Source organism: Taudactylus pleione, unplaced genomic scaffold, assembly GCF_031769625.1.
Source record: "Taudactylus pleione unplaced genomic scaffold, aTauple2 ptg000533l, whole genome shotgun sequence".
Taxonomy (NCBI): domain Eukaryota; kingdom Metazoa; phylum Chordata; class Amphibia; order Anura; family Myobatrachidae; genus Taudactylus; species Taudactylus pleione.
The window spans coordinates 4,607,912-4,631,282 of record NW_028284935.1 but is presented as its reverse complement, the minus strand read 5'-3'; the positions used below and the strand labels follow the sequence as shown (position 1 = coordinate 4,631,282).

General features: G+C 44.3%; 1 protein-coding gene across 2 annotated transcripts in view; it reads left to right on the top strand.

Annotated features, from left to right (window-relative positions):
- The window catches only part of ATRN (attractin), a 205,044-nt gene that overhangs the window by 141,749 nt on the left and 39,924 nt on the right, over positions 1–23,371 (top strand). Inside the window, exon 27 of one of the 2 annotated variants that reach the window (XM_088450888.1) lies at positions 8,980–9,893. The exons of the other annotated variant lie outside the window; for it this stretch is intronic. Coding sequence (XP_088307014.1) covers positions 8,980–9,006 — 27 coding nt within the window. The 3' untranslated portion in view covers positions 9,007–9,893. Of the gene's footprint in view, positions 1–8,979; positions 9,894–23,371 lie in introns of those variants that run through there. 2 annotated transcript variants of the gene reach the window in all.

Here is a 23,371-nt window from a genome sequence, read left to right as displayed (position 1 = left end):
TCAGGGAATCAGACCATGCACAGGGTTACAACAGCCAGGGAATCAGACCATGCACAGGGTTACAACAGCCAGTACTAATATAGTATTATTATTCCCACAGTCAGGGAATCAGACCATGCACAGGGTTACAGCAGCTAGTACTGATCTAGTATATACACATTATTATACCCACAGTCAGGGAATCAGACCATGCACAGGGTTACAGCAGCCAGTACTGATATAGTATATACACATTATTATTCCCACAGTCAGGGAATCAGACCATGCACAGGGTTACAGCAGCCAGTACTGATATAGTATATACACATTATTATTCTCACAGTCAGGGAATCAGACCATGCACAGGGTTACAGCAGCCAGTACTGATATAGTATATACACATTATTATTCTCACAGTCAGGGAATCAGACCATGCACAGGGTTACAACAGCCAGGGAATCAGACCATGCACAGGGTTACAACAGCCAGTACTAATATAGTATTATTATTCCCACAGTCAGGGAATCAGACCATGCACAGGGTTACAGCAGCTAGTACTGATCTAGTATATACACATTATTATACCCACAGTCAGGGAATCAGACCATGCACAGGGTTACAGCAGCTAGTACTGATCTAGTATATACACATTATTATACCCACAGTCAGGGAATCAGACCATGCACAGGGTTACAGCAGCCAGTACTGATATAGTATATACACATTATTATACCCACAGTCAGGGAATCAGACCATGCACAGGGTTACAGCAGCCAGTACTGATATAGTATATACACATTATTATTCCCACAGTCAGGGAATCAGACCATGCACAGGGTTACAGCAGCCAGTACTGATATAGTATATACACATTATTATTCTCACAGTCAGGGAATCAGACCATGCACAGGGTTACAGCAGCCAGTACTGATATAGTATATACACATTATTATTCTCACAGTCAGGGAATCAGACCATGCACAGGGTTACAACAGCCAGGGAATCAGACCATGCACAGGGTTACAACAGCCAGTACTAATATAGTATTATTATTCCCACAGTCAGGGAATCAGACCATGCACAGGGTTACAGCAGCTAGTACTGATCTAGTATATACACATTATTATACCCACAGTCAGGGAATCAGACCATGCACAGGGTTACAGCAGCCAGTACTGATATAGTATATACACATTATTATTCCCACAGTCAGGGAATCAGACCATGCACAGGGTTACAGCAGCCAGTACTGATATAGTATATACACATTATTATTCTCACAGTCAGGGAATCAGACCATGCACAGGGTTACAGCAGCCAGTACTGATATAGTATATACACATTATTATTCTCACAGTCAGGGAATCAGACCATGCACAGGGTTACAACAGCCAGGGAATCAGACCATGCACAGGGTTACAACAGCCAGTACTAATATAGTATTATTATTCCCACAGTCAGGGAATCAGACCATGCACAGGGTTACAGCAGCTAGTACTGATCTAGTATATACACATTATTATACCCACAGTCAGGGAATCAGACCATGCACAGGGTTACAGCAGCTAGTACTGATCTAGTATATACACATTATTATACCCACAGTCAGGGAATCAGACCATGCACAGGGTTACAGCAGCCAGTACTGATATAGTATATACACATTATTATACCCACAGTCAGGGAATCAGACCATGAGCTGTAAGGGCAGTGGTGTGACTGTCTGAAGCGTCCTAAGGACGCTCTGGACGACATTGCTGTATAGATTCTGGCTGCAGGGTGCCATTCTAGACCCCCTGCTAGCCAGATGAGGCTAGCATAAAAGAGCTCAGAGTGCCAGACCAAATGATTCCGCGGGCCTTATACGGCCCCAGGACCTGAGCTTCCCCATCCCTGCCCTAGACCTAGAAACATGAAAGTCTGGGAGTACATTCCTTCCATGACGTAGGTGCCCACTAAGAGGGGATTTTCGAAATTCGACTCCTAAGGGGGTGAAAAGTGCTGAAATGTTTCCTCCCCCCGTGCATTGTCCTGTCTGACCTGAATATTAACCCTGCTACAGCCACGATGAGTCAAACACCAACTGTCACCCCAAGTGCTGCCAAACATCACTGGCAGTTGGTGTGGCTCCACTATTTGTATAGTGAGGGAAGGGCATGTGTTACTACAGAGCTGAGAAAGGAAAATGTGTTAGTACAGAGGTGAGGGAGGGGAATGTGTTACTACAGAGGTGAGACGGGGAATGTTACTACAGAGGTGAGCTTCTAATTCGGCTCCCAAGCTTGGGGCTCGGCAGACCCCATTGGTACTGAGAATACTTGTCTCTGAAGCCATCAGAGATTAAAGAAGCCTCTGATCGCTTCAGAGGCCAGCGTTCCCAGTAATGCAGTGCGCGGGTGACGTCACCCACGATGTGTGGAGCCCCTGCGTCTGCTGGATCCAGTTAGATCCAGCAGGCGGCAGAAGTAGTGAGGGCGGGACTCGGGATCCCTGATGGCGTGGAGCGGTGCCAGCATGAAGGTAAGTTTCTTCATAGGGATGTGGGCGGGGAGGGGGAGCTAGTGCTGGGGGCACTTCCTTAGGGGGCACAGCTACAAGGGACAATGCAGAAGGGGCACAACTGCTGGATGCATTGCTTAATGGGCACAGCTACATGGGGCATTGCATAAGGGCCACAACTAATGGGTGCATTGCTTAATGGGCACAGCTACAGGGGCATTGCATAATGGCCACAACTACTGGGGGCATTGCTTAATGGGCACAACTACAGGAGGGCACTGCATATGGGGCACAACTACAGGGGGCACAGCATAATGGGCACTGGCATTCTCAATGTATTTTATGTGGTTCTGGCTTTCCATATGTCATTTATGTGGATCTGGCTTGTTTCTGTGGCTTATGTGAACGTGGCTATTTCAATGTTTTCTATGTTGCTCTGGCTTTTTCTTTCACGTCAACAGTGAAAAATGTATATTGGGAAGATTATGTAAAATGTGTATCTTCAATGCCCTGGGCTCGCCGCCAGCATGACTAAAACAAGGTCATGCTCCTGCAAATGTCATACCAAAGGCGTGCGCACAAAAATGGGGCGTGGCCATGTGACAGGCCATGCCCCATTTTTTGCACGCGCGCCTGCCGCATGCGCATGCTATCGGCTTTTTCACTTGACTGCATATGTTTTTTGTCTCTTTTCCTCCAACTGGTTGGCCACCCCTGTTCTACAGGGTTGAGCTTATGTGTTACTACAGAGGTGAGGGAGGGGAATGTGTTACTACAGAGGTGAGGGAGGGGAATGTGTTACTCCAGAGGTGGGGTGGGGGGGTAATGTGTTACTCCAGAGGTGGGGTAGGGTAATGTGTTACTACAGGTGTGAGGGAGGGATTGTATTTCTACACAGGTGAGGGAGGGAATGGTTACTACACAGGTGAAGAAGGGTATTGTTAAATGTGTTACTACGGAGATGAGGGAGGGGGCTTTGTTACTACAGGGGTGAGCAGGGGTAATACTTTACAATACAGGCAAAGGAGGTGAATGTGTTCTACAGGGTTGAGCAGGGGTAATGTCTTACTACAGATGTGAGGGAGGGGAATGTGTTACTCCAGAGGTGGGGGGTATTGTGTTAATACAGGTGTGAGGGAGGGATTGTATTTCTACACAGGTGAGGGACAGCAATACGGGCGAGGGAGGGAATACTTACTACAGAGGTGAGGGAGTGGATTGTGTTAGTAGGTGAGGGAAGGTAATGTCTTCCTATAGTAGTGATGCATTATTATAGAGGTAAAGGATTAATGTGTTATTGGAGTGATGAGATGGAAATGGTAAGGTCTACCTGGGTGAAACCGAATTTATCTAGTATAATATATATACATTATTATTCTGACAGTCAGTGAATCAGACCATGTACAGGGTTAGTGTAGCTAGTATATTCATATAGTATATACACATTTTCTTCTTCGATTTCCATAGGATCCACAGGATCTACCTTGGGGAAGGGAAGGGGGGGTATGTAGTTGGATGGCATTCAGTGCACCAAACAGCAAAGCTTTGGAGCTCCCAGCATGCACTGGTCCTCCTCCCTATATACCCAGCCACAGGCATTCAGTCATTTTGCTTTAGCAGATATGCGTATTTATGCATTGTATGTGACTGTGTGCTAGCTGCTGTGTGTACACTGCCTATTTTTTTTAAACTGTCGGGTACATCTATCACTGTGTTTCTCCTCATCCCTCTGAAGGTGTGTGGGATGTTTCATTAATACAAAGTCACATTGAATTGATATTGTATACCTTATACCATTTATACATTGTCATGTCTGAAGGTAAAGGTGAGGATGAGAGCCATCCAGTGTTTATTTCCTGTAAGTCCTGTTCTGCAGGCTAATCGGACCAGAATGTTAACCAGTATGGGTTGTGTAATAACTGTTGCAAACCGCTATCCAATATATCTGGTGCACCAGCACCGGAGTCCCCTTGGCTGGCCATTACGCTTGAGGTTTTGTCCTATTTAATAGGCAAAGCCACGGAGGTACATCATCCTATGTATATCCCCCCCATGAATCCCTGTTGGGGTAATTTGGCTGCTCACTCTTGTCAGAATATACTGCCATCTTCAGCCTCTCCGCAGGTGGCTAGACCAGTGGTTGTTAAAAAAAACAGGGGCCTAAAAGAGGTTCTCGTCCTGTGTTGCCTCAGGAGTCTGACTCGACCTCCTCATCAGACTCTGATATTTAGAGTTCTGGGTCTGTCTCAGTGAAAGAGGACCATCAGTCCCTGGTGGATGTTCCCTTTCTAGTAAAAGTGGTAAGATCTGTCCTCAGTATGGAGGAAGAGGAGGTGTCATTGGCATCTAAGGAGCCAAACTTTAGGCGTCAGGCAGTGACTAATGATTATTTCCCTCAGTCTGGGCAGCTGTTGAATCTCATGTCTGAGCCATGGTGTACTCCTGGTAAGCATTTTCATGCCACAAGGAATATAACCTCTTGGTACTCATTTGCACCAGGAGTGTGTAATAAATGGGAAATTTCCCCAACAATAGATGATCATGTGACAAGATTAATCGGGAGCGCTAAGTTGCCCATTCCTGCAGCATCCTCTTTAAAAAGAGGTTACAGATAGTGAAAACATTGATTTCAAGTGATTATCCAGTTTTCTATTTGGAGCTATTACTAGGCCAGCTATGGCTGTAGCTTGGGTGGCCAAGGCTATGGAGGAGTGGATGAAATCTCTGCAGGATACTATAGCTGATCCAACCAGAGAACAGCAGTCTCTACTCGTCCAGATGCGGGAAGCAGCTATGTATATGGGGGAAGCGGGAATTGATGCAAGCATTCTGGATTCTAGGGTCTCTGCTAACTCAATTGCAGCCCGAAGAACTCTTTGGCTAAAGACCTCTAAGGTGGACCCAGTGTCCAAGAAGGCTCTGGAATCTTTGCCTTTTGCAGGGAAGGTACTGTTTGGGCCAGGATTGGATGACATAATGACTTCCTTAGCAAAACCGAAGTCTGCGGAATTGCCATCTATGTCTACCTCTAGGAGGCAGTCGTCATCTCGGTCCTTTCGTCCACAGGGTAGGACAAAGAAACAGTCCTCGGCCGGACAGAGTCAGTCCCACAGGAAACCGCAGCTCAAGAAACCTTTGTCTACTAAACGCCCGGCTTCCAAGCCAGACGGTAAGCCTACTGTCTGATGGGGTGGGCCTCCCCCTGGAGGATGTCAGGGTTGGAGGCCGACTTTTACAGTTCTTCCAGGCCTGGCAGCAAACCACTACAGATGCCTAGGTGCGGGAGCTGGTCTCTCAGGGTTATGCCATCACATTCCTAAGACATCCCCCTCAGAGGTTTGTTGCTACAAACCTTCATGCAAACCCGGTCAGAGCTTCGGCCTACTGGGAGTCTATTGGGGCACTTCTGAGGTCAGGCGTCATAGTCTCTGTTTCTGTGACGCAACAGGGAAGGGGTTATTACTCAAATTTTATTTTTGATTCAAAAACCCAATAGGTCTCACCGCCCTATCCTGAATCTGAAGTCTCTCAACAGATTCATCCATGTGCCCAAATTCCGTATGGAAACTCTATGGTCAATTATGCTGGCGATGGAGCCTGGAGACTTAATGGTCTCACTGGACATACAGGATGCTTATCTGCATGTCCCAATTGCAAGATCCCACTAGGCCTTTCTCAGGTTCGCGGTGGATCAGCAACATGACCAATTCCAGGCTCTACCCTTCGGTCTGGCTACAGCCCATCAGGTGTTTACCAAGATAATGGCAGTCATGATGGCGCATCTCAGAAAACAAGGAGTCAGGATACTGCCATATTTAGACAACCTTATAGTGACATAAGCTCAGAAGATGTTATGATGTCCTCTACAGATGACAATTGTCTGTCTACAGGAGCACGGCTGGGTAATCAATTGGAGAAAGTATTTTATTTCTCCAACTCAGCAGATGGTGCACTTGGGGGCACTGCTGGACTCTCTGGGACAGAGGATTCTTCTTCCAGAGGACAAGATTGTGCACACAAGACTGTAGTGCTAAAATCTACTCACTTTGCAAGCAAACAGTGTCACTTCACTTGGCTATGCTCCATGGTAGCCACATTCGACATGGTGGCATATACCGAGTTCCACTCCAGGTCTCTACAGCTGTGGATCCTGGCCCAGTGGGATGGTCAGTATCATCGGATAAAGTATCAGATGAGTCGCATCTCACCGGAGGTTAGGCTCTCCCTTGCTTGGTGGTTGGAGACAACTCATTTAGACAAGGGTCGTCCGTTATGGATCCCAGAATCGGTACTCCTCACCACGGACGCAAGTCTGTGATGATGGGGAGCAGTGACTGGTCATCACACCGTTCAGGGAAGATGGACGGACCAGGAAAGTCATCTCCAATAAATATATTGGAGCTTCGAGCAGTGCACAAAGCACTCAATCTGGCACAGGACCTTCTTCAGGGCAGACCTGTCCAGGTTCAGTCCGACAATGCGACAGGAGTGACCTACATAAATAATAAAGGAGGCACACTAAGTCCGGCAGCCACGAGGGAAGTGGCAAAGATTCAGCTGTGGGCAGAGGACCACTTCCAGCAATCTCAGCAATATTTATTTCAGGTGTTCCCAACTGGGAGGCGGACTTCCTAAGTTGCCAGGACATACACGCCGGAGAATGGGCTCTTCATCCGGAGGTGATTCAACTCCTGGTGGACAGGTGGGGGTTACTGGATGTAGATCTCATGGCATCTCGTCACAACCACCAAATCCCCAGGTACCAGTCCAGAACAAAGGACTCCTCAGCTGCCTTCGTGGACGCTCTGGTGGTGAGATTGAACTTCAGATTGGCATACCTGTTTCCTCCAATCTCCCTCCTCTCAAGTCTCGTCAGAAAGTTCAAGCAGGAGGGAGGCAGGATCATACTAATAGCCCCTGCCTGGCCCAGGAGGCATTGGTTCTCCGATCTGACACTTCTATCTGTAGACAGTCCACTTCCGCTGCCTCTTAAAAAAGGATTTGCTAATGCAGGGTCTCTGGCTTTACTAGGATTTACCTCGGCTGGCTTTGACGGCATGGCTCTTGAGTCATCCGTCTTAAAGACCTGGGTTTTCTCTGCTTCTGTGATTCAGACGATGCCGAGAGCAAGGAAGCCTGCTTCTGCACGCATCCTAAAGTTTTCAAGGTATCAAGAATACTTTTTTTTTCAGGCTGGATTAGATTTAGGCCTTCGTCTGGCTACCCCGAGAGTCCAAATTTCAGCTTTGACAGTTTGGTTCCAGCGCAAGATTGCTCCTCTGCCAGATGTTAGAACATTCTTACAGGGGGTTTTGCGGCTGCAACCTCCGTTTCTCCCACCGGTGGCACCGTAGGATTTGTCTTTGGTTCTCAGGGCACTGCAGTCGCATCCCTTTGAACCCTTGGATAAGGTGGAATTGAGATGGCTGACTGCGAAGACACTTTTTCTTCTCGCCATCTCTTCAGTTCGCAGAGTTTCTGACTTGGCAGCATTGTCATGTCGTTCTCCATATTTGATCTTTCATCCAAATAGAGCTGTCCTCCATACTAAGACGGGCTACCTCCCAACGGTTTCCCGTTTCCATATAAATGAGGAAATTGTAGTCCCGGCCTTCACGTCTTCAGACCTGTCCTACAGGTGAAGCCTCCTTGGATGTGGTTCAAGCGCTTCGTATTTACGTGGATCGGACCAGTTCCATCAGGAAAATCAGATTCTCTCTTTGTGTTATATGGATTTCACAAAAGAGGTTGGCCAGTGAACAAACAGACGTTGGCTTGCTGGCTTCGTATTACTATTTCTCACGTTTATACACAGGTTGATCTCCCTGTTCCTAACAAGGTGACAGCACATTCCACTCTGTGTTGGACCTTTGTGGGTGGTAAGACATGGCGCCTCGGCTGAACAGCTTTGCAAGGCAGCCACTTGGTCTTCCATTAATACTTTTTATCAAGTTCTATGCTTTTGATACGTTTGCCTCCCAGGATGCTTCCTTTGGGTGGCGGATTCTCCTCTCTACGCAGGAGCGTCCCCACCCGTAAGGGAACTGCTTTAGGACGTCCCCAAGGTAGATCCTGTGGACCCTATGGAACCCGTAAAAGAAATACAGAATTATGGTATAACATACCTTGGATAATTCTTTTTCTTTGAGGGCCTTAGGGTCCACAGGGCACCCACCCTGACGCACCTGGTCATCTGTTCTTCAGCCTTTTTTCACAGATTCCCTCCTCGTATGTTGAGTGTTTCTTGTGCAATTTTTCTTCCTTCTCCACTCTCCGTCTCTTGCCGTTAGGCTTGCTACCAAACTGATTGCCCGTGGCTGGGTCGGGGTATTAAGGGAGGAGGACTAGTGCATGCTAGGAGCTCCAAAGCTTTGCTGTTCGGTGCATTGGATTTGATCCAAAGAACTAAACCCCCCCCCCCCCTTCCCCCCCAAGGGAGATCCTGTGAAGAAAAATAATTATCCAAGGTATGTTATGCCATAATTCTGTATATTCCCACAGTCTGAAAAAAGTCCATCCGCCATTTAGAATGCTTCACCATTGTGCCCTGGAGAATGTGACCATTGGTGACCTCTCCCTGTGCTGGGTGACCTGGAACATGTGATCTGCTCTGGAAACTGTGACCGTTAATTGCAGCCCCATATATCAGCGTTCCTTGCGGGGACCTCAAACACTGACTGCTGTGTTATTTCATGATTTACTTCTCCATGCTTTGTATACACCAAACATGCCTAGAGGCCGGCCTCGAAGACATCAATGTGGTGGAACCCTTACAGGTCGCCCAGAGCGTCCACTTCAAAAATCTTACAGGCAAGAATTTTATCATCACAGCCAACTTATAACAAGATCAACTGATACCACCGCTTGTATTGGACATGACATTCGCCAAAATACTACTCTTTAGGTCCTACAGACGTGCAGTGTGTGAACTGGGGTGCCCTACACTTCTGGGTAGAGGAGATTAACAGCCATTTTTCAGGCTGCTATCACACTGGGGTTGTTCCACAATATTTAGCAGACCTGTTTATGACAAATACCCTCAAATGATGTACTCAATATTTCCATAATATCCACAGTAACTAATATCCACAGTAACTAATATCCATAATAGCCTCCATAACGAAGACTCTTACTGCCAGTATTCTGTAAATGACTATTCCAACAGTTATCGGATCAGACCATGCACAGAGTTAGAGCAGCCAGTAGTGATATAGTATATACACATTATGTACATTAAATACTGTATACTATGTATTATACAATCTTTCACTAGTGTGTATGTGTGTGTGTGTGTGTGTGTGTGTGTATATGTATGTATGTGTGTGTATATATATATATATACATATATATATATATATATATATATATATAATTTTGAAGGTTGGCTATGCTGTGTATGATTATGGTTGTTTATAGCAAAGTTTTATTGTAATTATTTTACATTTGTGATAATAAATCAATACTATAGCCATCCGCTTTTTCAGTACAATGATTGTGCTTTCCTTACAATGATCCTTCTTTTCTTATTCCTTACAATGATGGGTCTTTCCATACAATGATGGGTCTATCATTACAATGATACAATGATGGGTCTATCATTACAATGATACAATGATGGGTCTATCATGACAATGATACAATGATGGGTCTATCATTACAATGATACAATGATGGGTCTATCATTACAATGATTGTGCTTTTCCTTACCATGATTGTGCTTTTCCTTACCATGATACAATGATGGGTCTTTCCTTACAATGATGGGTCTATCCTTACAATGATGGGTCTATCCTTACAATGATGGGTCTATCCTTACAATGATGGGTCTATCCTTACAATGATTGTGCTTTTCCTTACAATGATTGTGCTTTCCTTCCAATGATACAATGATTGTACTTTCCTTACAATGATACAATGATTGTACTTTCCTTACAATGTTACAATGATGGGTCTATCCTTACAATGATTGTGCTTTCCTTACAATGTTACAATGGTGGTTCTTTCCTTACAATGATGGGTCTATCCTTACAATGATTGTGCTTTTCCTTACAATGATTGTGCTTTCCTTCCAATGATACAATGATTGTACTTTCCTTACAATGATACAATGATGGTGCTTTCCTTACAATGATACAATGATGGTGCTTTCCTTACAATGATACAATGATGGTGCTTTCCTTACAATGATGCAATGATGGTGCTTTCCTTACAATGATACAATGATGGTGCTTTCCTTACAATGGTGGTGCTTTCCTTACAATGATGGTGCTTTCCTTACATTGATACAGTGATGGTGCTTTCCTTACAGTGATGGTGCTTTCCTTACATTGATACAATGATGGTGCTTTCCTTACAATGATACTGTTATGATGCACCTGAATCAATTGCATAAACCCTCTAAAACTACACTACAGAGGTCTTCTGCCTGTAACAACTGCCCTTTTCCCATAGAGATATGGTCTCACCAGTACTGAGATGTCGTCAGGTCTTAAACTCTGTATAGTAGAGGTTTATACAATAATCAGGTGATCACAGGGTTAATGCTGGAATAGTAGAATAACACCTGAGTACAGTGAGAGACTGTTTAATGAAACTTGTGGATTTTGACAATAACAGCAGAAGCTGTACCAACAGGTAGCTGGATAATAGCAACTGCAAACAAATGACACAATTTCAATATTAAGTAAGGTGATGCAGGGAGCAGGAGATCATGGATCAAACTGGAATGCACACACAGATTCAGGATACCAGCAGTACAGAGTATTCACCAGGCGCTCAGATCAGCATGCGTACACCAAGGCATGAAGCTATAACTGACAAAGAGGTGACGGCCTGACTGCTTAACACACACACAGACCAAGGACAAAACATAATTAAGACTATGGGGCCTATGTATCAAGCTGTGTTTTTACATAAAATGATGCAGAAACTGCAGTGTCTGAATAATTGTAATGTACCATTTCTATGTACTAATGGCACAATGCAGGAGATATCACAGAAAAGAGCACTTCAGACTGCAGCCCCCATTACTATCAATGAGAACTACGATCTTACCCCTATGTACCAAAATCCAAAACTCAAAGCTGCTTGGAGCTTAGCACCAGTAGTTTTACACCATCTTCAAATGATGTAAATGACTGTAAGCCTATGGAGGCTCCAGGGGTAGGAGAGAGATCTTTCAATCTCTCTCCCCCGCGGCCCCCGGCCTGCTCCAGAAGCTGACACTGTGCGCACATATATATATATATATATATATATATATATATATATATATATTTTATTATATAGGAAGAGAACAAGAAAAAAAAAACACCCACACACACAAACTAGACTTTTTGGTGCCCAATGCCAGAAAGAGCTTTGATGCCCCCCTCATTTTTCAGAGGGACATAATGCACCCAAAAAAGGGGAATGGCCTTATGTGGAAGAGATAGGAGAGGCCAGGAGATGCTGGGGATGAAATAAGAGGAAGCTACAAGCAAGAATGATAATAAACAAAAATGTGACAGGCCCAAACAGTGCCCCCTGACCTGTGGTGCCCTGTGCGATGGCACCGGCCGCACTACCCTAGCTATGGCCCTGTATAGATATATAGGTTGAGTCTCCCATATCCAAATATTGCAAAATATGGAATATATTTAGCATGACTGAGAAAGTAAAACCTTTTGCTTTCTGATGGTTCAATGTACACAAACTTTGTTTAAAGCACAAATTATTAAAAATATAGTATAAAATAACCTTCAGGCTGTGTGTATAAGGTGTATATGAAACATAAATGAATTTCATGTATGTACACAAACTTTATTTGATGCACAAAATAATTAAAAATATAGTATAAAATAGGCTGTGTGTATAAGGTGTATATAAAACATAAATGCATTCTGTGTTTAGATTCGGGTCCCATTCCCAATATATTTCATTATTTTATGCAAACATTCCAAAATACAGAATATTCCGATATCCAAAATACCCCTGGTGCCAAGCATTTTGGATATGGGAGACTCCACCTATATACTGTATATGAATAAACGTAAAGCAGCTACCCACTAAATAACTCTAACCAGCTATTGACATAAACCATATAAATAAGTTAAATTTCAATCACTTAAGGGTGCACCTAATAAAGTTATAAAACATACATTTATTAAAAAATAAAACAACATATATTGGATACAAAACAAATTACAACCATCACATAAAGTGAATAATAAATATGTTCAATGAAATAGCCAAAAACTGGTAGTAAAGATTGTTTCACCAGTTCTAGACGATTGTGTCCATTTATAGATTCAAACAAAATAAGGGCTACAGTTAATTGATATCTTTAGCCGTGTCAAGCTGATCATACTGTTTGATGAAATGTCTCTTTAGCTTGTAAGCAGTTGTAGCAATAATGAGCTGATCTTTAAACTTGATACAATGTCTGTGTGGTCTGCAAAAAATTGTAGCAGAAAGATTGCAAATGGCTTGTAACAGCAAAAACCAGGTGTGACAAGATGCTGCTAGTATGACATGCCAGTATTTATATAGATTTCATAGACCCGGCATAATTACCCAGCTCACAATTCCCACACGGACCCTGGGGAGTAAGACTGGTCCGGTGACAGCCGTCCGCTGTCTGTTGTCTCTTGGCTAGGTGCAATACAGAAATCCAGCTCCCCTGTCCCACTGCAGATATGAATAGCGGGAGCTTCCAGGGATGGTGCCGCACACCTTGAAGAAATGTCAGCTATGCCATTGCCCTCAAACAGGAATACAAGCAATCCAACTGGAGGCAATGTAAAAGTCGAGCACTAGATGGGTATTAATTATAAGTTCCTGACGCGTTTCTCCGTCATGTGACTGTTTTCTCAAAGGGTTGCTGTTACAAGTCATTTGCAATCTTTTTGCTACAATTATTAGTACATAGACCCATAACCCCTGCTAGTGAAATAAGTTACAGGTGTGATGCTGCACATAGGAGCTGTTTTCCAGCGTTTAAAATCATATGATCGATTGTCATTTGCTCCTTTATACTACCAGATTTTCATTCCAACCAGCCAGATTGGACAGATAATTGTATAGTGTATGTCAGCATTACAATGAAAGGGCTTTCCCTAAAATGATACAATTAGTCTTTGCACTAGACTTGCGGACAGGGCAGGGTGCTTTGGTGCACAGCATCAATTCACCTGGCGATGGTCAGTCACCGCAACTTTTCTCACCCGCGTGACACTGTGGCCCGCAAGTGAGGAAGGCAAAGGGCATGCTGTTTTAGCGGGGTGTCGCTAAAAGGCAAGGGTGCATTTTGCACCATTAAAATCGGGCCGGGCACAGCTCCCCACTAAAACAGCCTAGCAGGAACACTATACAATGCTAGTGCTTTCCTTGCAATGATGCTATGAGAGCTCTTTCCTTACAATCATACAATGCTAGTGCTTTCCTTACAATGGTGCATTGCTAGTGCTTTCCTTACAATGATACAATGCTAGTGCTTTCCTTACAATGGTGCATTGTGAGTGCTTTCCTTACAATGCTGCTATGATAGTGCTTTCCTTACAATGGTGCATTGTGAGTGCTTTCCTTACAATGATGCTATGATAGTGCTTTCCTTACAAGGATGCTATGCTAGTGCTTTCCTTACAATGCTGCTATGATAGTGCTTTCCTTACAATGATGCTATGATAGTGTTTTCCTTACAATGCTGCTATGATGGTGCTTTCCTTACAATGATGCTATGATAGTGCTTTCCTTACAATGATGCTATGATAGTGCTTTCCTTACAATGATGCTATGATAGTGCTTTCCTTACAATGATGCTATGATAGTGCTTTCCTTACAATGATGCTATGATAGTGCTTTCCTTACAATTATGCAATGATAGTGCTTTCCTTACAATGATGCTATGATAGTGCTTTCCTTACAATGATGCTATGATAGTGCTTTCCTTACAATGATACAATGATAGTGCTTTCCTTACAATGCTGCTATGATAGTGCTTTCCTTACAATGCTGCTATGATAGTGCTTTCCTTACAATGCTGCTATGATAGTGCTTTCCTTACAATGATACAATGCTAGTGCTTTCCTTACAATGATGCTATGATAGTGCTTTCCTTACAATGATGCTATGATAGTGCTTTCCTTACAATGATGCTATGATAGTGCTTTCCTTACAATGATGCTATGATAGTGCTTTCCTTGCAATGATGCTATGATAGTGCTTTCCTTACAATGATGCTATGATAGTGCTTTCCTTACAATTATGCAATGATAGTGCTTTCCTTACAAGGATGCTATGCTAGTGCTTTCCTTACAATGCTGCTATGATAGTGCTTTCCTTACAAGGATGCTATGCTAGTGCTTTCCTTACAATGCTGCTATGATAGTGCTTTCCTTACAATGATGCTATGATAGTGTTTTCCTTACAATGCTGCTATGATGGTGCTTTCCTTACAATGATGCTATGATAGTGCTTTCCTTACAATGATGCTATGATAGTACTTTCCTTACAATGATGCTATGATAGTGCTTTCCTTACAATCATACAATGCTAGTGCTTTCCTTACAATGATGCTATGATAGTGCTTTCCTTACAATGATGCTATGATAGTGCTTTCCTTACAATGATGCTATGATAGTGCTTTCCTTACAATGATGCTATGATAGTGCTTTCCTTACAATGATGCTATGATAGTGCTTTCCTTACAATGATGCTATGATAGTGCTTTCCTTACAATTATGCAATGATAGTGCTTTCCTTACAATGATGCTATGATAGTGCTTTCCTTACAATGATGCTATGATAGTGCTTTCCTTACAATGCTGCTATGATAGTGCTTTCCTTACAATGCTGCTATGATAGTGCTTTCCTTACAATGCTGCTATGATAGTGCTTTCCTTACAATGCTGCTATGATAGTGCTTTCCTTACAATGATACAATGCTAGTGCTTTCCTTACAATGATGCTATGATAGTGCTTTCCTTACAATGATGCTATGATAGTGCTTTCCTTACAATGATGCTATGATAGTGCTTTCCTTACAATGATGCTATGATAGTGCTTTCCTTACAATGATGCTATGATAGTGCTTTCCTTACAATGATGCTATGATAGTGCTTTCCTTACAATGGTGCAATGCTAGTGCTTTCCTTACAATGGTGCAATGCTAGTGCTTTCCTTACAATGGTGCAATGCTAGTGCTTTCCTTACAATGATACAATGATAGAGCTTTCTTTACAAAGGCTAAAATGCATTTAAACTCTGTGTGTAGTTACCGGATCCTGGTAGACTGTATTAAACCTTGCTGTGTGTATAAGTGCAAGCTCGTGTCCTGTTTACAGACATTTGTAGTTATGGCAGATACAGTGCAGTGTCCTTTCACTACGCGGGACATGTACAGCCAGTAAAACAGGGAAGGCACGCGCAGTATCCTCCTCGTTATCCGTAAACAGCGGCAAAGTCTAACTAGTAAAGGTGTGTACACACTGTACGATACCTCTGAACGATAACTATATCGTTCAACGATATATCGTTCAGTTTTATGCAGTGAACGACCAACGATGCACATTCCCGCTATAACGATATCTATGATCGTCCGTACATACAGGCCAACTTGCACGATATTGTCCACTTTGCCTGTGCAGAGATGTGGCAGGAGCCTGTGCAGAGATGTGGCAGGAGCCTGTGCAGAGATGTGGCAGGAGCCTGTGCAGAGATGTGGCAGGAGCCTGTGCAGAGATGGGGCAGGAGCCTGTGCAGAGATGGGGCAGGAGCCTGTGCAGAGATGGGGCAGGAGCCTGTGCAGAGATGGGGCAGGAGCCTGTGCAGAGATGGGGCAGGAGCCTGTGCAGAGATGGGGCAGGAGCCTGTGCAGAGATGGGGCAGGAGCCTGTGCAGAGATGGGGCAGGAGCCTGTGCAGAGATGGGGCAAGAGGCCTTCACTGATATCTTTCACGTCGTTGGTGGTACAGATGGTTCCGTGTGTATGCAGCTTAATAATGGCATCGGCCTATTCATGCAACCCTGTGTATTCAGTTCTAGCATATGTTAAACATTTTGATTAATGAATTAAGGCGCCTTTTTATATGAGCCTAAAAAGACAAGCGATTGTCAGGATTTAATAGAGACTGATGGTAAATTCATTTGGACACTGACCATGATGTAAGCACAATTTGGGAAAGGGGAAGTGGTGCTTACGGCTTGTGCGGTGTCCTTAGAGGTATAATCCGTTACCTTGATAGCAGAGGATGTGTGCTTTATACAGCTCTCATGCTCCATATAATGACATCTGGCTGTCCTGTCTAATGTCCTGCCACCATACGGTATTGCTCTCCCTCTGCACTAAATGCTGCTTTATTTTCCCACATTGTCAGTGTCGTTTGCCTCTCGGTGTTGTCGGCTGTGTTTATGGCACAGGAGAGCCGGCAGTCCTCTCCCTCGCTGTCACAGTGGCCTCATTACTGCCGGGATAACAGGCCATGTGGCGTGGGGGAGCACTGTGCGTGTCTTGCAGAAAGCAGCTTCCGCTGTCCCTGGGTGTGAATGTGACCGTGCATGTATATAGACAATTACAGGGCCCAATTCCCCGCCACACGTATGATGACCTGCTTCCCGGTGTGTTCCCCAGAGACTGCCCTGATCTGGGGAGACTTTTTTTCTGGCCTTATTTCTCCATTCTTATTAGTTTTGTTTATATACCTTTTTTTTTTTTTTTCTTTTGTCCTTGCTGAGCTGAATAGATGATATTGCAGAATTGGAAGCATTTTCTATGATTTATTAGTAGAAAAGTCTGGTTTAGTTGTGTTTGTGCTTTACAGGGTCTCTAGCATTCATAATTGAATAAAGACACTTATTGTACAAGCTGTGCAGTATAGTGAGTGGGTGATAATGTACAGTATACTGTACATTGATACAGCAGGTGTACAAGCTGCCTTACCCCTCGAGCTTACAGCCTGCTAAAACTTGCTATGTGATAGTCTGTCTTCTCTACGTGATGGTTCTATTTTCCTGCAATGCTGCTATTCACAGTCCCTTGCAACCCAGTCTGTATTGCTGCTAACCCTATCGCCACCATGTAGACCAGTGAAGGTCTATCTGCAACACATGTTTCCATTGAAATAAATGATTTAATTCATCTGCCTCTTGATATAATAGCAGAGATCAATAATAAAACGCTGGGGGCAGCATTTTTAAGTTTTTATGAAGCGCAGAGAGCAGGTCGCATTCTGTGATGGAACTACTGAAATCAAACGCCTAGAAGTACCATTACTGCCCAGTATCACTATCCAATATAGGAGTCCAGCAGTGCCAGTCACTGCCCAGTATAGGTCTCCAGCTTCCAGCAGTGCCCATCACTATCCAATAGAGGACTTCAGCAGTGCCCATCGCTGCCCAGTATAGGACTCCAGCTTCCAGCAGTGCCCAATAGAGGACTCCAGCAGTGCCCAGTATAGGACTCCAACTTCCAGCAGTGCCTGTCACTGCCCAGTATAGGACTCCAGCTTCCAGCAGTGCCCAGTATAGGACTCCAACTTCCAGCAGTGCCTGTCACTGCCCAGTATATGACTCCAGCTTCCAGCAGTGCCCGTCACTATCCAATATAGGACTCCAGCAGCGTCCGTCACTGCCCAGTATATGACTCCAGCTTCCAGCAGTGCCCGTCACTATCCAATATAGGACTCCAGCAGTGCCCGTCACTGCCCAGTATAGGACTGCAGCTTCCATCAGTGCACATCACTGCCCAGTATAGGACTCCAGCTTCCAGCAGTGCCCAATAGAGGACTCTAGCAGTGCCCAGTATAGGACTCCAGCTTCCATCAGTACTGTCACTACTCTGTTTAGGACTCCAACTTCTAGCAGTACCCATCACAACACAATATAGGACTCCAGCAGTACCAGTCACTGCCCATTATAGGACCTCAGCTTCCATAGGTACCTCCCATCTATTTGTGTACCTGCAGACTGGCGTCAGCCTTGTCAGAGATCTGCCCCTTGGCTTGTTCTGCTGAATCACTGCTCGTGTTGGTAAAGCAATGAGTTCCATGAACCTTCTACAACCGCAAATGGTCATGTTAATCTGATTTTGGTCACATAACCTCTTGTGAGCATGACTAGATGTGACCCGAAGCTCTTGGTGAATGAGATGAATAATGGTGGGGTTCTTCTAATGTGGTGATTTCCATAAACACAATAGCCAGCACACACATGGAGTCTTGGAGCGAGATGGGTGGAGATACAGGGACGTCTGTGGGATTGGATCTCTGATCGCAGACGTCTCGCGTCAGAAGGGCCACTTCTCAAGGGCTGTGGTCTGTGTCACAGCTGGAAGTAATGTCACTGAATCAGTGCACCAGTCTTATCTAAAGCCAACTGCCCCTTCACTATAAGTCTGACTTTCAGTCTATATGCCGCGACGATGAGCTGTCAGGATGTGCCTGCTGCCTATAGCGCCTTCTGACCCGGTGCCCTGCTAGTTTTTCTTCTGCACAGTCCCTGGGCCCTTAGCAGATCTACTTCTACCCAATCGCATCTACCTGTAGTTTATTTCTATAAAATAGAACCACACATAAGGAAATGCATCATTTTCTGAAGGAGTTCTCGAGTCCTCAGCTGCCCTGGGCCGTTCTCTAAATACAAACCGTTAAATGGCCGTTAAGGTGAATGAAATGTCACGCTGACCTTGACTCCATCACGTGTCGCTTTCCAGATCTACCTCTCTCCGATCCCAATCCCATCTACGGGCAATTTATGCTTCTATAACACCCACTATTTCCCGTGCCTCATTCCATTTTTGAAAATGTTTTTGGCATTTTCAAACACGAACCTAAACACATTTTTTTTAAAGGAAATTTTTTTTTTTAACGTTTTGTGAGCGGAGTCTTCAGAATGCAGCCTATCCGTTCACTGCGGCCCAATTACATCACTGAGGCATGAGGCACTAACCGATAGCCAGAATATCGGTGCAGCCCGCAGCCGTGCCGCAGGTTATATCTGGTCCACCGATGGTTTTTATTGAATTGTGTGTCTGTGTGAGCCCCGTCTTCTCTCTCTCTCGCCCTGATAAATGATCTCGGAAGTTTCTGCCGTACGCTGGTAGTTATTAGGATTTATTTTAGGGTGTTTTCCTATTCATTGCCATTTATGGGCGTCGTATTAAGCGCCACATTTCATAACGTTCCACTATTTTCTCCTCTACAATTCAGCTCAATAAGAAGCTTCTTAATTGGGGCTCTTAATGACTTACTGTGTCACGGGGACTTAATCATATCACAAATAATTCATCGTGTTTCAGTAACAGACCAGTTAAAGACTCTTACTTGAGCCAGAATCTGGATCTAGTGCTATAAAGATGACATGAATAATAGATTGGTCCCATAACACGCTTTAATCAATATTGGTCCCAATAAAACATTTAGGTGCGTTTCTGTTTGTAGTTGTTTGGGTGGTTTTTTTTTCTTTCATAAAAGTGAGAATTTCAGTTTACGTAGAAGATTTTTATCGTTGACGTCCAATTTCTCGCTGCTCCTTAGTTGTCCTGTAATTTTATTAATTATCTGATTTTCTAGTGGAAGTGCATTCCAGTAGACCAAGTTTAATGTAGCAGAGGTAAAGAGAGACTTAAATACATTTTTTTTTTTTTTTTCCTCGACACCCATTGTGGCCTAGGAGCAGATTTAGGAAGGGTAACCGTAAGTGGGACACGCCGTGCTGGCGCGACACAGGGACTGTGCCACTAATGACGGTTACTTTCTAAGTGGCGTTATCTGTAAAGCTGTCAGTGTGGTAAATGGCTACTGCAATAAGCCAAGACGCTTTAATAGAAAAAAAAAACAGAGAAAATTAAATCCGAAGGAAACACTCGTCCCTCACGTATATACTGGGCTCCATTGTCCTCTTTACGTAACATACGCTGGTGGCGAAATGGAAGGAATTATATACAGTACATCGCTTACACCATGCTGGCATTCTCGCAGTGTGACCTATAATGGGATGAATACTATCTTGCACTGTTATATGCAGAATACACCTGGTGTTAGGGGTGTTTTATGTAAGACTTTAATTGATATAAAGGTTTAATTGTCCGTCTTTGGTGGCTGAGGCAGTGTATGTGAACGTTCTAGCGCTCTCCCAACAGATCAACACTGGTTTTTATTTTCCCCTATTGAGGACATTTTTAAGGCACATTTTGACCAGGGTTTGGGCACTTATTGCATTCAGTCTTCATCTCTTGCTCATCAAGGATGTCCTCCGCTTCGAAGTGGTCGGGGATGGAGCAACCTGGTCAGATCATTGGAATGCTCACTGCAGCACAGACTATTTCAGAAGCGGAGCCTGATGGGACTGATGCACTCAGTATATACACTAGTAGCATGATGTCAGTGAGGACAAGGCTGCATGTGACAGGGGCAGTGACATGATGTGAGGAGAGGAATGGAGGCAGCAGGAAGTCACAGACTGATTGTTATATAGTGGAAGGAGCAGGGTCCCCCAGCAGCACAGAGTATATCAGGAGATGAGTGATGTGTCAGTGAGGACGGGGCTGCATGTGACGGGGGCAGCGACATGATGTGAGGAGGGGAATGGAGGCAGCAGGAAGCCACAGACTGATTGTTATATAGTGGAAGGAGCAGGGTCCCCCAGCAGCACAGAGTATATCAGGAGATGAGTGATGTGTCAGTGAGGACAGGGCTGCATGTGACAGGGGCAGTGACATGATGTGAGGAGAGGAATGGAGGCAGCAGGAAGTCACAGACTGATTGTTATATAGTGGAAGGAGCAGGGTCCCCCAGCAGCACAGAGTATATCAGGAGATGAGTGATGTGTCAGTGAGGACAGGGCTGCATGTGACGGGGGCAGCGACATGATGTGAGGAGGGGAATGGAGGCAGCAGGAAGCCACAGACTGAGTTATATATTGGAAGGAGCAGGGTCCCCAGCAGTACAGAGTATATCAGGAGATGACTGATGTGATGAGTGATAACATTACTTCTAGGTTAATTGTTCAAAGGAGTAGTTAAATGAAGCAGTTTTTCCCTGCATACTATATCTGTAGCTGATGGTTTTGAATATAGTTTTTTTTTTTTTTTTACTTTTCTTTGTTCGCTTCTAGACATATAGACCCAGATGTTGGCTTAATGGTATGTGGTACTTGTTTAAGTTAATTTATTGCTGGCATTATTAGTGTGAGTGTTTTGGGGGTAGTTAGTAATCAGTGGCCTCACATGCCAGGTCTTCTATGTAAGGTTCATTAGAAGGCTGGACAGCCCTATCTTAGAAGTGCCTGATTTAAAAGTACCAATTACATTTTAAATCGATTATTGGCGTTATATCAGCGTTACACAGAAGTGAAACAGAGGGAAACCCACCAACCTACAATCAAACAACAACCCAAACATTACTTGGACAAAGTGGGATGAACTATTGTGAGTTCAGTCTCCATACTACTAGATCCTGTGGACTACAAAACCAGGACATTCATCACTGAACTCCCTGTTTGGTGGCTGCATAAACCTGGTGCCTCCCTTGCTACTATTTGTGCTGGCTCTGTGCTTTACACATAATCCTAATGCATACTTAGATGTGTTAATGTCAGTTTACCTCTATGATAATGTACTTTTACCTTAGCTCTTTTTCTAAGTCTTATATCATCTAGCTCCAACCACCGTCTACTTAATTATTTAATTTCTGCTCCCACCAAATCTCCACTTTTATTATACTCAATAATAAACTTTTGTTTTACATACACACTTTTCCCACACTGAACTCTTACTTACATTTCTGGAAATCTGCTCTGACATTCTTTCTTCATTCCTACTTTCACCTTTTTCTTCCCCTAGTTACATCATCCTTACCATTACCATGTTTTCTTCAACTCCCACCTTCACTCAGTGTCTACCTAATCTTTTGTTCTGCCCCTTGCTTCCACCTTTATCCTTTCCCCCTTGTCTCCTCCACTTCCTCTTCCCCTTATCTCCTCTCCTCTGTTTACCTTCCTCCCCATCTTCTCCCATTACTCCACTTTCATTCTCTTATACTCCACCGGGGTCCTTCTACCTCACTGCTAATCCCTCCTCCCACCCCCCTCTCCATGTCCCTTCACCCCACATCCATCCACATATCATTAAGCTCCCTTCATGCCCACCTTCTGCTGGCTCCCCTTCTAGCACTGGAGACCGCACCATCGCTACACTCTATTCAGCTCAGTCCCCCAAATCAATCTCACCTCCACGCTACAGCAACCCTGATAATCTCATTCAAATCTCTACAACAAACTATGTCTCTCTATCCTGTGCCCTCTGGAATGCCAGGTCAGTCTGTAATAAACTAGTCCCAACCCATGACCTTTTCATCTCCAACTCCCTGAATCTCCTATTACTGAAACCTGGATTTTACCCTCTGACACCACTTCTTCTGCAGCTCTCTCCTCTGGGGGCCTCACCTTTTCCCACACCCCACGACCTGGGGGTTGCCATGGTGGTGGTGTTGGGGTCCTTCCATCCCCTGGTTACTCATACCAACCCATTCCCCCTGAACCGTCCGTTACATTCTCTACATTTGCAGTCCACGCTTTACGCCTCTTCCACCCAGTACACCTCCGAGTAGCTGTCATTTACCGTCCCCCTGGCCCTCCCTCCAAGTTCCTTGACAACTTTGCTTCCTGGCTCCCTCACTTTCTCTCCTCAGACCTTCCCTCTATTCTCCTAGGTGACTTCAATATTCCAATTGATATCCCCACAGAATCCTCTGCCTCCAAACTCCTCACCCTCACATCCTCACTTGGTCTCTCCCAATGGACCTCCTCACCCCCCCATGTGACTGGCCATTTGCTTAATCTGGTTTTCACTCACTGATGTGATATTTCTGATCACTCCAATTCCCCTGTCCGACTTTCTGACAATCACCTTCTCTCTTTT